At 43.5% G+C, this 16,764-nt stretch overlaps 1 protein-coding gene across 1 annotated transcript in view; it reads right to left on the reverse strand.

The window, feature by feature from the left end:
• Window positions 1-1,702: 1,702 nt before the first annotated feature.
• Window positions 1,703-16,764, reverse strand: part of XKR6 (XK related 6) — a 184,734-nt gene continuing 169,672 nt past the window's right edge. Inside the window, exon 3 of the mRNA XM_074861331.1 lies at window positions 1,703-3,711. Within this exon, the coding sequence (XP_074717432.1) occupies window positions 2,747-3,711 (965 nt within the window). The 3' untranslated portion in view covers window positions 1,703-2,746. The remainder of the gene's footprint in view (window positions 3,712-16,764) is intronic.

Below are 16,764 nucleotides of genomic sequence, written 5' to 3' on the forward strand. Positions count from 1 at the left end.
AAGTCCTGGGAGGAGAAATGCAGGCCTGTTGCTGGAGGATGGACACCTCTGTGTTTTTATGACTCAGTAGCTGGGGACAGCAAGTTCACTTCACAAATTACCTCTTTTTATGGAGACAGCATACTGATTAGGGAACAGGGTGAAATGTTAGTAGGACACTTGCAAAGGGACTGGTTATGGGACACAGACAATGGAGAAAGGAAATGAAAGCTTTTCACAAATATATATAAGTATGTGTATATATATATATTTATGTGCACAGTAAACAAGGGACTGGGAATTTAGATAGGGGATGACAAGACAAAATCCCTCCCTTTGCATGAAAATGTGACCATCATATTGGTTGTAATCAGAGCCCAGAAACATTTGCCTGAAATGGAGTTTGACTGGGAATTACAGTACCAGTGACAATTTGGCTTCTTATAAACTTTGCCGTGTGTCTATAGTTTGGCGTGAATGAGTCCCTCCCTCCTTAAAAGGGACAGACACCAGTTAAAAGTTTTCTTTACAAAACAAAATGAAACAACTGAAGAAACCCCAATGTTTTCTCAGAACACTGCAAAGGACCACTGACTGAAAAAAATGTTTCTCTTCAGGTATATTCAGGCGAAGAAAGCATTCAGCTTCTTTAAACTGTTATATAAAATTGGTACTAGTTTCTTTAAATACTATTATAATTAAAAAAACCAACCGATTCCTCAAATTAAAAAAAAATCATAATCATAATTAAAAAATATTCCCCCCATGCTGATCTTCTCTTCAGAACAGGTCAGCATGGGAGTTTTGCACCCTAGACAGTTACAGTATTTCTGGAATAAAAAATTGCAATTACACACAGAAAATACTACAGCATTCACTTAAAAATATCTCATTTTGTTGTTGTTGTTTTTCCCCTCCCAAGTAGAGGGATGGTGGGATTGAAAAGATGCCCTGAAACAGGAATATTCCTTTAAAGGAGCAATACTCTCGAAACAGAAAAGGGTGTTGGATAGACGCAAACCCGTGATTTAACTTGAAACAAGAGATTCCAGCACAGAAACAGAATTCAAGAGATGTGAATGTTCAGACACCGAGCGGGTTATTTGGAAATGTCAAGACAACCACACAACCCTCAGCAGGTGACCGTCTAGGCTTTGCCATCATCGGAGGTGGCAGCATCTCCTTGCGGTGAGAAGGCTAAGCTAAACCACGATGCTAAACCACGATGCTCTTGCTACGCTCTTGAATCTCCTCTGGTGGTGTTTCTCACCATGTACTTACAGTAGAGGGTGACACGAGACAGTTTTTATCAGCAGTTCCCCACATGTACCGAGTTGAAGAATTCTCAGCTAAATCACAACAACAACATCAACGAAAATACAAAGCACCAAATCATCTCGAGACGTGAGTCAGTTTACAGGTTATTACCGTTTGAAGAAGTTTGTTGGTTGTTTTGTTGTTGGTTGTGTTTGTTTTTTTTTTTTTTAAATCCCGATTTTCATGTTTTGTTTTCCTTAAAAACAAAACAAAACAAAACAAAAATCAAAACCCAAAAACCCCAAAATGGAACAAAGGATGCTTTACAATCACTTTAAGGCTCGCACTGAATGAGACATGACAGGTCTTACACGAGATTACAAATAATACATGTATGCCTTTCACAGCCTTAAAATGATACAGTAGGTCAAATTATTTTGCCAGTCACTGATCAAGTATTGTGCCTTTAAATTGACTCGCTTTTTGCTACTATGCTGAGTTTTATTATTACTGAAATAGTTATTAGATATGTGTAAATGTACTTTAGTATAACGTTTTTGGTATATAATTTCAATGTTTGCAGATTTCTTATTTTCCAGAAATCAAGGTGGCAGGCCTTATTCTGGGCTCAGACGGTTGTTATTTACTCCACTGAAGACAGTGGTGCTTTAGTGTGTGCAATTGTTCAAAACAAGATCAGATACTGTATTACCATATTAATCTGGTGCAAACTGACCATTATGCATGGCCCATTTACACGAGGAAAACGGTTACATGGTGGGATCACGTTTATAACATGACTCGGTCAAGGCTCGCAGGCTTGGCCAAATGGTGTTATAAATGCACTGCCAAATTGAGGTACAGACCTGATTTTGTCTTTCAGCTTTTGGAAAAATCAAACTCCATTGGGGGTGTCTTGGCTTTGCTTTCTTATCTTTAGACATTTGGGTATTTTCTGCTAAATCCAATAAGAGCAACAAGATTTTTTTTTTCCATACATTTCTCTCTTTTTGTTGTTGTTCATGTTTTTCTTTTTTTTTTTTTTTTTAATTTTAAGGTTTGTATCTCAGTTGGTTGGTTTTTTTCCTGGCATATAATCATCAAAGAGTTTTGCATGAGAAAGGTGACAGTACTTAATGAAACTCAGCACCTAAGGGCATAAGGCAGTTGTAGGTTTGTTTGTTTGTTTTTTTTTTATTTTTCAATCAGCACCAATCCCATAAATAATGTTCTACACTTGGTGTACGGTATAAAACTGATGTGGAGATGCCTCCTTCTCCACCTGTGAATCCTAGGTGTGGAAGTTGAAATACTGTTTCTTGTGTGTAAAAAACAAAAGAAAAGTTTTTCTTTTTGTTTTTACTTACAAAACATAGAGAATATCTTTTTTTTTTTTTATACATACAGCAACCAGAAAGAAAGCTTATCTGAAGGTTTGTGTTTGTTTCATGATCTGTGTTTACCGTAAACAAAAATAAGGTCCCCTCTTTTACTTTTGCTTTAAGGAGCTTTAAAGTGAAGATTCATATTGTAGCAACTCATATAAGAGAGGTCCATCTCTATACCTAATACCTACAGCTGTGGGGGTGACATACTGGAGGATGTTGATAGTTCTTCTTAACCTCCTGTCTACAAAATGAGCATCCCATGCAGGATATCTTTTTCTTGGGATGTCAATCTTAATGAGAGGCCCCTCAGGGGGGTAGGGTCGCCCAGATGGAGTAGATGGTACCATTGCTCTCACCTGGAAAACGGGCAAGCAAGTGTCAGCTGTGAGTTCCTCCTGTTGCTCCGTGACCGCTCTGGTGGGCGTAGCCTGGGCCCCCCGGTACCCAGGGGTTTGGGGTGCCATGGGCTCAACATCGGGGGGCAAAGGAATGCCCCAGAGCAGCTCGGCGCAACAGGAGCTGGCAAAGATCTTAGCTCTTGGCCCCATGGGATGCAGCACACCATAATATAACAGCATCAAAGCTATCCCAGCAGCAAAGCTAAGAAAGACACAACACAGTGCTGGCACGGCATATGAGTCAGTAGTGTCAGGATCTCTGTAAAAATACCAAAGGAGCGTCAAGGTAGCGTTCTCCGTCAGGACTACCGTGTAATACGCAAACATTCTGTATCGAGTCCGCCCTTCCTTGACATTAAACCAGCAGAAAATGTACACAATCCCTACCACCATGTTGAAGAGGATCTCCTCCCACTTAGACATGCAGAAATCTGTCCCACCATGGATGATCCAGAAAGCCATGGCACACCAATGGACCACTACAAAGATCCCAAAGTAGAGCTGGAAGATGGAAGCAAAGAGAGCAAAAGAAATAACTCGGGATGAGATGGTGAAGAGGCGCCAGAAGACATGGATGAGGGCCCCTCTGTAGCTCATACTCTTCTTGTCGTCCCTAGAGTCCCGAAGAAGCTTGTGATAGGAGGCTAGCACCCAAGCCAGGGACATCAGGGAGGCCACAGAGGACACACCTGCCGGAAGACACACAGATCCACTGAGTTAGACAGGAGGTTTGGTTGAAAACATCATCTGCTCACTAAATTATTGCATCTGGGGCAGGCTCAGTAGCCCAAAGGTTCAACTCACGTCAGGTTGTCCTTACAGTCTGGAGGAGAGAAATACAGAAATATCAGTGTGGGAATTGGAAACGATGCTGTATTCAGGAGTTCTCTGACACAGCACATTATGCTTATCTTCATGAGCTGCTGGATCTGCCACCCCACCCCAGCTCTTCTCTTCTTACAGGGAACGGCCTCTGTCCTCATCCTGATTAGATCTACATTTGAGAATCTGAAATCCAGATCCCACCTAAATGCTGCAGCCCAAGTATGAAGGTTACTTTCTGTAGAAACGGGTCTATCTTGGAGTGCACCATCACAAGAGCAGGACATCTATATACCTTGTAACTGCACGGATCTTTTTTATTCTAAAATCCTTTCATACAAGCAACATTCACACTGACTTGTGTTTGATTCTGCCTTAATCAGGAATCCCCGTTTGCACTCGCCTTTGGGAAAAACAGGCACTTGGTCAGTTTTTTTGTCACCCTGTGGTCCCATGGAGATGAATATATAAATACAGGGAACATCAAGACTCATCAATACCCTCCAAATGGTCCCAAAACAAAGAATCTGACCCCTCCAGCAACTCCCCTGCCCTGTTTCCAGGATGGACTGAAGACCTATGTTGGAGGTAGCTTATCTCCAGCCTTGTGTCCTGGATGGACCACAGATCCAAGTCACAGTCATGTCGCCAGCTTTGTCTCACTCTGCTCCTGGTGGGACCCCCTGAAGAGACCTTGGATCAGGTCCTTGCCTTGTCTGGGACTGCTGAGGGAGCCATTACCAGCAGGCAGCTCTGCCCAGTGCACTCAGACCCTGTGGTACTGCTCCCATCAGTGAGGGCAGTGCCTGTGCTGGGATCAGGCTCAGTTCCCAACTCATCCCCGTGCACCCTGGCTTGGGCAGTCACCCCATGATATTCCAAAGGGGCCTGATCTTATTCCCCAACACAACCAACACTTAAACTATTTATTAGCTCCGAGGGATAAAATAGTGCCCCATCACATTTCAGGAGCTTTTAAAAATATAATACCATTGATTATCGCAAGGCTAAATTGAACAATTCATTGAGCAAAGCATGGTAATAAAAATTAATTGAAAGATTATTGGGAAAAGAAAAGGCCACTGGCTTCTTATTCCTTTGCTCCCACTGCTGCTCACTGGACAACTGTTCTGCAGGTGAGCGAACAGATGATGGACTATGTTTGGGAAGCTCAATGATTAGGTTGATTGGTCCTTGGCCAAAGATTTGTCTGGGAGCATCACCTATAAAATCTAAAGGGAAAATGATAATGGTTTCAAGCAAAACAAGCAATAACCAATACCCCTCCATCTCTGATCTGTAGCGTACTGGAAGATACCTCCAGCTCCTTTTTCCTTTTACTACTTGAAGAAAACCCAAGGAGCAGCTTGCTGCAGCTGCTCAGAGTTAAAAAGCTAAAATGTCTGAAAACTCTGAATTTCTTCTTCTCCTGTTTTCTTCTCTTTTCCCTCTACCTGGCTCCCACAGGGATGGAAAGAAGATCTACTGGCTCTTCAGACCTCACTCTAGAGACTTTATCTTTTTCTTTTTGAGAACCCTCCCCACAGTGCAGTGGGGGTTAGATTTGCCTGCTTCCAGCCTAGCTATGTCTGGAGGAGAGGTGATGGAGAAGGCGGCCAGGAAGGAGGGCAGGCCTCCATCTCTGCTCCTCATTGAAATTCTCCTAGCTGTAGGTTCACCAAAAGTCTGCCTTTCCATCACCTCTCAAGTCTCTGAATAACTTGCCTTTGGGCTCACATGTGAGCATTTCAGACTGAATTTTAGAAAACAACAAACCACAAACCATTAAGATCGGTGGCCTTATCAAAGAGGGAAGCTTTAGGCCACCATCTTTACGAAAAACACAATTTTCCCCAAGTTCTAAGTCCTCAATAAGAAACACTTGCATATAAGACTTGGGGACTCTAATGGATGGAAACTTCTGAAAGTGAATAGCCTCAGCGCCAAACACATGTAGATTATATTTATTTTTAACCTACCAGATGTGTTACATGTTTGGTAGACATAATAACCATTTTGGAAGGCTAAGCAATGCCACACAATGTTTAAGTGATGCTATGTGTATAAGTACTGTTAGTTGCAGTATCTTCTAGCTATTTAGTTTAAAAACTTTCCATGATTAGCAGAAAAAAATACGTAATGTATTGCCTTATTTTAGTACTGTTATACTAGAAACTTGTATGGCATTAGATATACCTGAGTACTCAAACTTAAGCAGCGCTAACCCACAAGAGACAGATGTGTCACACTGGCTTAAAAATGTTTCTGTTGGGTTCATTTATTCTAGAATAGAGAGAGGAATAAAATACACCAGAAACAAAAACCCAGTATACACATAAAGGCTTTTCCCACTGTAATGTTTTCAGTGCAGAAACCTACACTAATCACAGTCTTTGCTGTAAATTGCACAGAGCTGGCTGAGAGTATGTGTGTTGAGTCACTCACATTGCACACTGATAGTCATCTGAACATTTCCTCGAGTCAACAGAGAGAGGCAGACACCCCCAGAAAGTGATTCACCCTGTCCTAAGATCCATGTGTGGGACAGGGAGGGGTTGACTCATGCTCCCAAGGTGTCTGACTCCATCCCTTGACAGGGGAGTGCGGGGACACGCGAACACCAGCAGTCAGGCGGGATGAGTCCTACCCTTACAAAACAGTTTGTTGCCTCCTCATTTGTACTAAGATCTGAAGGGGGAATGAAGTATCTCTAGACAGTTTGACATATTCCTGGCGTTGTTTAAAAATTCACAACTCTGTGGCAAATGTGAAGTTTGGCATCCTAGTGACGAGCAGAATCTGCACCTGAGAGTCAGGGGAGTGCGATCAGTAGGTGGACGTCAACGGGAACCATGGAGTGATACAAAACTTCTCCAGTACTTTTTATTGTGTTGCTACAGAAATTATTCCCTGGCTATTTCCTACAGACTTAAATGACAAAGCACACCTTGGCCTTTGTCATCTTGACCATGCGTTTCTCATTCCCATCTTTCCCTGTTACTTCTAGTCTGTGACATCTTCATACAATGTACAGCTCTCACAGACTGTGGGATAAACTGTTGCTTTTCTTTTCCACTTCTCCTGTTGTAACTAAAACAAAAAGTCCTGATAAGTTGGATCACATGGGAAGTAATTTTTTATTTTGATTTTGACTTTTGCACATGGTGACTGACGCACCTTCATCTAGCATGAGTGGGTTTCAACTCCCTTCCAAGGTTTGTTTGTCAAAGGGTTGGGGTTGGTTTAAAACTGAAGTAACTTCAAAAAACCCACTCCCACTCCTCCCACTCTGTGCTTAATCTTGGGAGCGCAAAATACATGCCATGCACTGCCACATCCCTGTGGGCATTCTCAAGCCAGGGGGACATTAGCTACCATGGGGCTGGAAGCCCTGTGGCTGCATCTGTGGGATCTGTATCCCACCTGCCTGTAACAAGTCAGACTGGCATAGACTGGGGTTATCTTCAAACTCTCTGCACCCGCCTATACAACAGCCCTTGAACTCCTCCTGTCACCTGCTAGGAAGCAGTGAGTGACTCACAGGCTGTAGTCAGCACCACCGAGGAGTCAAGCCCATGTGTCTTGAACGACACATCACAAAAATTAGTCCCTCAGATCCCTTTAGTAAGGTGCCCTGAAGTTCTTACGGTGAGACATCTCCTCATCTACATTCGGCACAGTGAGGTAGAGCTCTATAATGTCCCCATTGGACAGATGAAGCACTAAGATTTGAAGGATTTACCCAAGATCTCATATAAAATCCATGCTAGAGCAGGGAATAGATCTCCCTCACATCACAGTGCACCTTACCAAGGCATTTCAGACAGGATTCAGCTCCTACTGTAGAGGCTCACCTCAGAGTGTCCATGGGTAAGCAATGTCTCTTACTTTACTCAATGGGGAACCAAGGCTTAGTGAAACCATCACAGATGGGAATCCAGCAACATTTGAGATGCTCTAGGATATTCCAGACCTCCATGTGGAGCTGGCAGATGTGACAAACTTGCATACAGAAGACAAGAACATTTTTCAGCTGGGAGCTGGAGTGAGGCAGGGTACTCAGGACATCTCAAATGACACTAGGCAAAAGTCAAACAAATTGTTTCCTTAGTCATTACGGCCGGTGGACCCAGAGCTGTATGAAGGTTGTTGTTTAGTCCCTGTGGCTGTATTTCCTATATGTCCATTGAACAGAAGGGATGCTTGGACACCCCCATCATGTGGAGACACCTCCATCGGAGACACCTTTGTTTAGGTGTCTGAATCTGGAGCTGAACTCACTCAACGCCTTGATGCTGATTTCTTGCCTTAGTAATTTTACCTTTCTCAGGGGGAGTTAATGAACAGTCCTCAGAGATAAACACACGTGGCACGGACACTAAGCAACAGTAAAGGGTGAAGAGAAATCAGAAAGCAGTGGGAAATAAGGCAGCTGTATAAAAGACTAAACTTTCTGAGAAGAGGAATAGAGCCATTGCTTGGGATCGTGAAAACATGAGTGGACTGGAGTATAATGCAGGTAATGATCTGATACCAGAGGAGAAGAGCATGAACCACTCTCAGTTCAAGGGAAGCTCCTGGAACCTTTCTGAAGCTTGCAGGGACAAGTTGGATTTCAGCCTGTTTCAGTTTTCATCCTCTAGTTCCTACTGATGGCCCAGAAAAAGAAAAGGCCATGTCAGAAATGTAATGAGGGTCTTTGAAAAATCCACATCCACAAGAGAGACTCAAAACAATGACTCCCCTTACATCGCCATTGCTGTTTTTAAAGCCCATATACGTGCAGAAATAAAAACAGCGCATGGAAGCCATCCCAGTCTATCTGGCCTATTCATGCTATGCAATTACACATGATTTTACAACTAGTCTAATAAAAGCTGTAGACAAATCACACACACACAAAAATGAATATTTGAAACGAACAATACATCCACTTTTCTCTTACTCACAGTGTTGTTCAGCTGAAGAGAGAGTTTTTTTCACTAGGGCTATGTACAGTTTTCATCAAGAATCCAGCTGCAGGTTATCGGCTTTAAGTAATTTGAATGCACTTACTGTAGCATATTCCCTAAGTGTTCACTGTGGTGTCTGTCCCTTTAAAGCTGAAAACGATGCCTAAATGATGCTCTGTTTCTTTTTTTTTGACATTAATTCTCCTGAAGACTCTACTGAAACAAAATGGGAAGATACCAACATTTCTCCTGGGTGAGCTGGACAGCAAATATTTGGTGCAACATGAAACCTTCCATCAACCCCTGTGTGAAGGCAACGCTTGCTTAATGCCAAGTGCCACATCTCGCTTCCTCCCCATCACTCGCTGACTGCTCAGGCCTCTGTGCTGTGAACCCTGTTATCGTGTTTTCCCCTTTGGGTGGCACGTTCCTCCCTGAAGCTCAGTATGAATCAAGGAACAGGTTTTCATTTTGATGCACACAGAGTGAAAATGCATTTATATACAAAACAGATCGAGCCAGATTCTGCTTTTGTAACAACGTTGCCTGAAAGTCTCTCCCCCTTACTTTTTAATCTGTTTTTATTTATTTGCACCAAAGAAAAGGGGTCAGAATCAGACCCCAGGTCTGATTTTAATTTGTTCCTGCTGGAGTTTGATGCTTGATCTTTCTTTTTTCTTTCCTTTCAGAGGAGGGAATGACTTTTGTCTTCTTTCCTTCATTTTCCCTCTTTGTTTTTCACTTTGATCATGGAAAAATATGGACTATTACCAGTATATAAATAATAAAGGGCTGCATAGACCATTTTGCCATTAGTTGTCCTCACAGGATTTCAGGACACTTCCTTAACCAGTTTCTCCAGTGTGCCACCAGTCCGTTATGGCAGATGAGCACTGTTCCACTTATGGTGAACATCACTCATAAGTCTGACCCAGGAATGGCCTCCTCACTTCTATGGGACACCTCTGTACTCTACTCAGAGCTGGAGTGACCAGGGATGAAAAACCAGAGCCTTACACTGGGAAGGGATGTTACACTGGTGTCCTGTCCTTCCCTCTTTTCTCATGAAAAATGTTTTGGTTTCATTGGGCAAGGGGTGAGTTTCAAATCCTCAGCATCTGCTCTCTTGCTAGGGAGCTCTTCTGAGCCCTTCCTCCAAGGAGCATGCACAGCCCCATTCTCTCCAGGACCTGACACCCACAGGACACAGCCTCACCAGTCCATAAGAAATGCAAAACTGCTGGTGACTGGGAAAGGCAGAAAGCAACGGTAAGTAACTCAATTCAGGGACCAGTCTCCAAGTAGATCTGGACAACACAAAGAGGGTCTTCTACCATTCAATCCCACTGTGACTTGTCAGGACTTGAGGCTTGCTTTGAGTTTCTATACAGGACAGTCCATGTCCAAGCTAGCACTAGAAAGGCTCTTCCACATTAGACCATAGGAACAGCCATGTTCCCAAACCTTTTATTGTGAGATTGTAAAATTCCATAGCAAGGCAACTTCAGAACAGCTTGCTTACATGGAGAATTGCTCTCCCACCCCTTGCAAGTTAAAGGCTGGCTCATGTCCTGAAATGTGAATGCCTCCTAAAACCTTTTTTTTTTGCTAAATCAAGATGTCCTCACCGACCCCAGAAACATTGGATCTCTTTTTAGTTTCCCCCCAGCCTTCGCCTTAGCACTGCCTGGAGGAACTGAGGTCCACACGTTCACTACGGATTGTGTTTCAAAAGGACTTGCTTTTCTCCCCTTTCATCCTGATGCCTTTCAGTTCTCCCGAATGCCCCTTTCTCTCTACTGCTAGAAGAGGTGACTGGCCACATTCGTCTGATCTGTGCTCTCATTATCTCGGCTGCTTCTGTCATGTCTCCTCCTATTCGTCTCCTCTGTGAACTCGGGAGCTGCCAAACCGACTCAGGCCCTGGGGCCATCTAGTCTGGTATCTTCTCCTGGATGCAAGCCAGCGACTGATCCTTCTGCAGGAGGCACAAGCACCCCAGGCCAAGCAGAAATGGGATAATCTGCCCTCTGTTTTGGATTGTCCTTGAATAACCTCAGCAAAGTGACAAATCTCCTGTTGAAAATGTTGGCTATCACTCACCACATAAGGACTGGCAAAGCTTCCCTCCTGTTTTAAAACACTCTTAATGAAGATCTTCCTTGCATCATGCATGTGCATCAGTGTTTATCCCACCCAAGGAGAGCTGTCCAAGACATGGGATGAGCTGTCCTCTGGAAATGCCTCTCTGTCTCTCCATTGACTCTACCTGAAGTGTGGATGATCAAACTGAAATGACCAAACAAGAAGTGGGTAAGATGAAAAGTAGCTTTAGGTAGCAGTGGTTTGGCATCCACCAACTCCCCACAAGAGCTCAGAGGGGAGCCCTGAGTCCCAGCAAGGTGAGGAGAGCAGAAAAGAGGGTGGGGGAAACCTGTTCTTGGCTCCAAGATGATCAGCTCCTGCAGAGCAGAAGTTGACAGGCCCAATATAACATGGACAAATTCAAGTGATGTAATGAAAGATTTTATACCACTGAAGTCCAAGCAGGCAAAACAACTCCCCCAACACCCTCCTGATGAGAGAAGGGTGCCATGATCAGTCAGAGGACATTTTCAAGTTCCATTTCCTTGAACAGCCAGACAGATTTATCACCATCCTCAAGAAAGTGGTAACAGAAAGACAATATCCGCCTGCTACATCAGTGAGAAGAAGGCTGATCTCAACAGGCATCTATGAACACAGTCCTCATAGGCATGTAAGTCCACTATTTGCTTTCCATAATAGTCTTGCTCCTTTCCTAGGATGTTGACCACAGGTATCTCAGTTTTTACATATTTATGTAAGCAAAAATGCCACTGTCATCCACTCCGTAGTTAAAACATTTCTGGCAGCACTTAGCTGAAATCTCAGTCTTTGTATATGCACAGATCTTCAAACAAGCCTTATCTCCTTTAGCTAACTGAGATCTTTGATCTTGCATAATGGCTCACCACCAGATAATGGCTCATAAAAGAACAGTAGGGAGGAGAAGGGCACATGGGAACCCAGGCCTTGAGAGAACCTGGGTCACTGTGGAGACATTTAAACTAGCAAACAAAAAACAGAGCCAGGACTATGTGTTGACCCTGAGCCCAGCTGGCAGAGTCTGCCATGTCCTTACTATTAAACTCTCTCAGTAGTTGTACCCAATCTGACTTTTGGGAATCATTCCTGGACTATGTGAACTCATTTTCTCATGCCTGGAAAAGCTTTGGGGAAGGGCTAACTGGCCAAAACTGTACCAGAGACCATGTTAACAGAATCACTTGAGTGGCAGTGCTTGAGCTCCAGCACTGCTTTCATTACAGGTATAGACAATCTGTGAACAGTCCTCTGCCTATCACAAACATGGTCATATAATCCCCCTCATCACTTTAAAAATAATGTGGGAGCCCTGTGGTTCCAATCCTGGACATGGAGCCTCTCTTATTATCAGGTTTTTCCAGACTGGGCTTTGTGACAGAGTAAATTAGCCCAGGTGGCTGCTGTGCCCAGACAGCTCTGGGGAGCCCAGGCATGGCAGCTAGAGCTTAGGTAAGGTGTAATACAGACATGCAGACAGCTTTACGCCAGCAAAGTGTTATTTTGGCAGTATAGGTTAATCCTTCTAGGAATCTGGTCTCAGCTATGCTCTCAAAGTTAGGTCTGAGGAAAATGCCAGTGTGACTCTATTGCTATAGCTGGATGGGCAAACAGTGCTTTGTGGAGAAAAGCCCTCTCTGAAGGTGCATCCAGTCACCAGAGTCTCTGATGGGAGTCTAATGGTGGAGTTAAAGGAAATTAACTTCAAAATCACACTTTTCAGGGGGAACAATGCATGGCAGGTTTGTAAAACCACTCAGGAATCTGGGGTGAGTTTGGTAAATAGTTTCAGTCCTAAAGAAGATGGAGGCAATCATGGAGTAGAGGAGAGGAGGGACACACAACAAGGCTAATCTTGCCTTTGGAGTCCCTTTGATGTGACATTAATTATTATGACATTATTTATGACATGAAGCTGTTTATTTTGAAATGGCTCTTCCATTTTGAAACTTCCCCTAAATGTTAAGAAAATGTAAAGAAAATAATTCACTGTCCCTCTCTCACCAAAAGCAGATAGTCACACTTCAGTGGATGCTATTTTGAGGGTGTTAATATAGAACAGTTCTTTCCTTTGTGATTTTTGGCTGGTAAACAAGAAATCTCATTAATCTTACTGATGGTGTTTTTGATGTCGGTGTGGGGCTACATTTGATGGTGTTTCCAACCAGAATAGCTGCTATCACTTAAATTGGTGTTCACATAGCCCAGTAACCCACGCCCCAAGCAGTGAGGACTCAGGCTATCTTACACAAGTGCCAATATCTCTCCAGGATCGTCCCACCATGCCCTGCTGCATCCTTCCCCAGTACATCTTCCAAAGGACATGCTGAATCTCATGTGGGCAGGGCTGCACTGAGGTTCATAGAGATGCTCAGAACCAACAACTATGTGCATCTCTGTCTTCTAATGCCACTCATACAGGAACGAGAGATGGTCTGGTCTGAGCCTGGTCTAAATTCATTCAGATACCAATCACATGGGCTAATTCTGCGGCAGAAATGTTCTGGGAGAGCAGCAGCCAGGATTTTCTGGGCACTGCATAGGTTGTTTGGAAATAGAGCATGAGAAGTCTTATACATGTTTATTTTTGTCAAAAGCTGTATGAATTACCACTCCGTTCAGGGCAAGATACACTCTGCACAGTCATCACTGTAATTATAAAGACTTTAGTTAAATTCCTGTTAATCTGAATGCCTTTAACCGCTCTCTTGGAATCACACTGAAAAAGAACCCCACCTGAATCCCCAAAAGTGAACAGCCACAGACAAGAAGATTTGAAGCTCCTCAAGAGATCCCAAGAGATTTCATTTGAAATGCTCCATCAGGATGTCCTGAAAACACCTTCAGCAAGGACAGGATTTAAATCTATGCGTGCAGAGAAAAATCCCTCTTTGTAGGCAATGTCACAGGGCAGTAGAGTCTATCACAGAAACCTGTTTCAACCTGAAAGAAATGTGTCCAGCACAGAAGTGTACAAGTCACCTCTATAGACTTCCATTGTTTTTTATTGGTGCACTTCCTGGTTCCTCTTGTGCTCATTTGCTTCTGACCTCAGTTCAGAAATCAGAGTAGCCTAAACAGAGTCTTGTATCTACATGGCCATCAGCATGGCCCAGAGGCATCCAAATCTTACCAGGCACCTGAGATGGGAAAGAAGTCAACCTAAGCTACCGTTATAGATAATATGGGGAACGAAGCACCACCGTTAGCATGGATCTACCATGGATCTCTAGAGACTAAAGACACCCAAGCATGACTGTGCTGCTCTTGTAGCTTCTTGGTTAGATGTGCAGTGTTGTGTGGTTGTTGATTGTTGAGATCTAGGTTTCTTCCCTCTGCTATTTAAAATAGTCTTTCCCAGAATAGCAGGGGAAAAAAACCCATCATTAACTGAGCAGAATAAGATGGCAAAATCCAAGAGGAGTTACTCTTGGAGTAAAAAATCATATTGCACATTCAACAGCTGTTTCTTTGTGAAGGATACTTTAGACACTACTTTTAGTGTCCAGTTTGCTCAGATTTTTAGTGTCCAGTTTGCTCAGATTCTTGAGTATATTGAATCTCTTCACAGACTCCAGCAGACTCACTCCCGGTTTACACTCTGTAAAGATCAGAACGAGCCTCCTATACCAGGATTTTTCAGACCCAATGATATTTGAACTCTACTGCTAGGAACTTTTAGAAGAGAAACACACCTTATGATACTACTAGAATGCACTGAAATGGGGAAAAAAAACCTTTGCTAAGGAAAATAACACATGGCTTGATTTAGAATAAAATCTCTCCTCACCCATTTCTATGTTCTGAGTAGGGATAGTTAGCATGAAAGATCACAAGTCCGCAAACATGTACAATATACTTGCATTTTAACACCGTACATTTGATATTTGTTACAGCATCTTTATCCTGGCACTCTTTTTTAATTCAGATGAGAACCGCAGCCATTGAGAAGAATTTAAATCTGCCTAGCACAAGTTGAAAGGATGTTGTAATCTTGCAAGTGGGACTAAAATACTCCAAAAAATAGGGGAGCACATCAGCACTGGCAAGGAAAGCCCTAGGAGTTTTGCTGTCTGCTTCTGAAAGTAACCATGAGAATATCTTTTCCCTAGCATAGGTCTAGGGCAGTCAGTTTTTGAACCTGGGACCTGGAGATCAGTAACTGAGGAAAGCCTAATTCTGTTGACTGCTACATCCATGTCATTATTCTGTCTCAGCCTCCAAAACAGGGTGGCTCAATCCAGGCTGTTTGTTGGGAATCGTTCTGGGCCTGTGCTAACACCTAAGCCAAGCCTGGGAATTGTTTGGGCTGGTGCTAGCTGCCATGAGCTTAAAAATGTGCCAAGGACTGTGCTGATAATTGAACCACGTAGATGACAGAGATCTGGTGGCTGTGCTCATGTTCTGATGTGTTTCAGTTTATCAGCATAGATGAAAGCCAACAGACTCTTCACCAGATTGGGGAAGCAACATCTTCTGCCAGGGCTTAGTGAAGGAACTTCCTGCAATAAATACAGCTCCCGTGGCCAGTTCCTTGGAGACGAGGCAACATCAAGGCAATGTTTCAGACAGTCTGTGACAGTACCAAACACGGATCCTGCAAACCACCTCTGGTTAATGGTTTGGCCTGAACATAGGAAGTTTGCAGGCCATTAGAGAAATAACTTCATCCCAGTTCTGGAAATGCTTTTCACCCAATGGGGAAGAGGAAGAAAACCCAACTTGATTCACACTCACTGGCCAAGGTAAGAGGTCTTCATTCAGTGAGTTTAGAGGAGATGCGTTAGCAGTGCACACTTTGCTAACCTTAAGGTTTACAAATCTTTGTTATTGTGTAAGGTGCCATTGGTGGAATTGTCTCAGCGCAATTGCAGGTGAGGGGACTGGTGTCCTGAAAAGAAGGAGCATCTCAACACTTCTGGAGAGTGTACAGGGCTGACATCATTAAAGTGAGACTGGCAGAGCATTTCTGTGAGGGGGAGTGACAAACTGACAAAAACGGATGTGGTGCAGCTGGTGCTGTCTCACAGTGGGGTAGCTGAAGGCACTAGAGACACTGTTTTCAAGGATAACAGCAGGAAGCTGTTTCTTCCTCTCCTCTTCCCATGCTTTGTACACTCTGCAAAGGTCTAAGTGATGTGCAGCAGGCGAGAACTTAATGACACGCCAGCATCCACCCGTTAAGTCACGCTCATGTTGGCTTGTTTCTCCTGGGTCTTCTTGCTTTCTCAGAAGTTCATGTGTGTACAAGATGGAGTTGAGACTGCCTCTTCCACAGATTAATGAACACCACCTTCCCCAAGGACAGGCTGAGATCAAAACATGCATCCGTTCCTCTACTGCAAACATCTGTTTGCACCTTAGGGTATATCAGGTATGGGCTGTAAAAGGGAAATGGCCATGCCTGGTGCACGTACCCCATCAGTGACCATCCGTGTGAAGACGTGAATGTACTGAGGGCACTGAGAGCATGAGGCTGGTCAAATGCCACTTAGGACAAAAGTCATTTCAGGAGATTTCTAATGACTCAGTAAATCTGCTGCACTCCCAGACTCAGGACTGTCACCCCAAGCTAATCATATAAAACAATTTATAGTTTCTGAAACAAGAAAGTTCTTCCCTTCAGTACTCAGCAATTTTGAGCCAGTTGCATCAAACTGAACTGTTCCATCTACATTAGGAGCAGAAGCACAGAGAAGTCCCTGCCCAGCACCTGCCCAGCATCTTCCCCATTTTTTTTGCACATCTCAATGGCTATGTGCTCTCTGTTCATCCAGAGTTAGCATGCTCTCCTAGATGCCTGATGTGAAACCCAGAGCTGCACGTTAGAGCAACCTGAAGACA

This window comes from Strix uralensis, chromosome 3 (genome assembly GCF_047716275.1).
Source record: "Strix uralensis isolate ZFMK-TIS-50842 chromosome 3, bStrUra1, whole genome shotgun sequence".
Classification (NCBI taxonomy): domain Eukaryota; kingdom Metazoa; phylum Chordata; class Aves; order Strigiformes; family Strigidae; genus Strix; species Strix uralensis.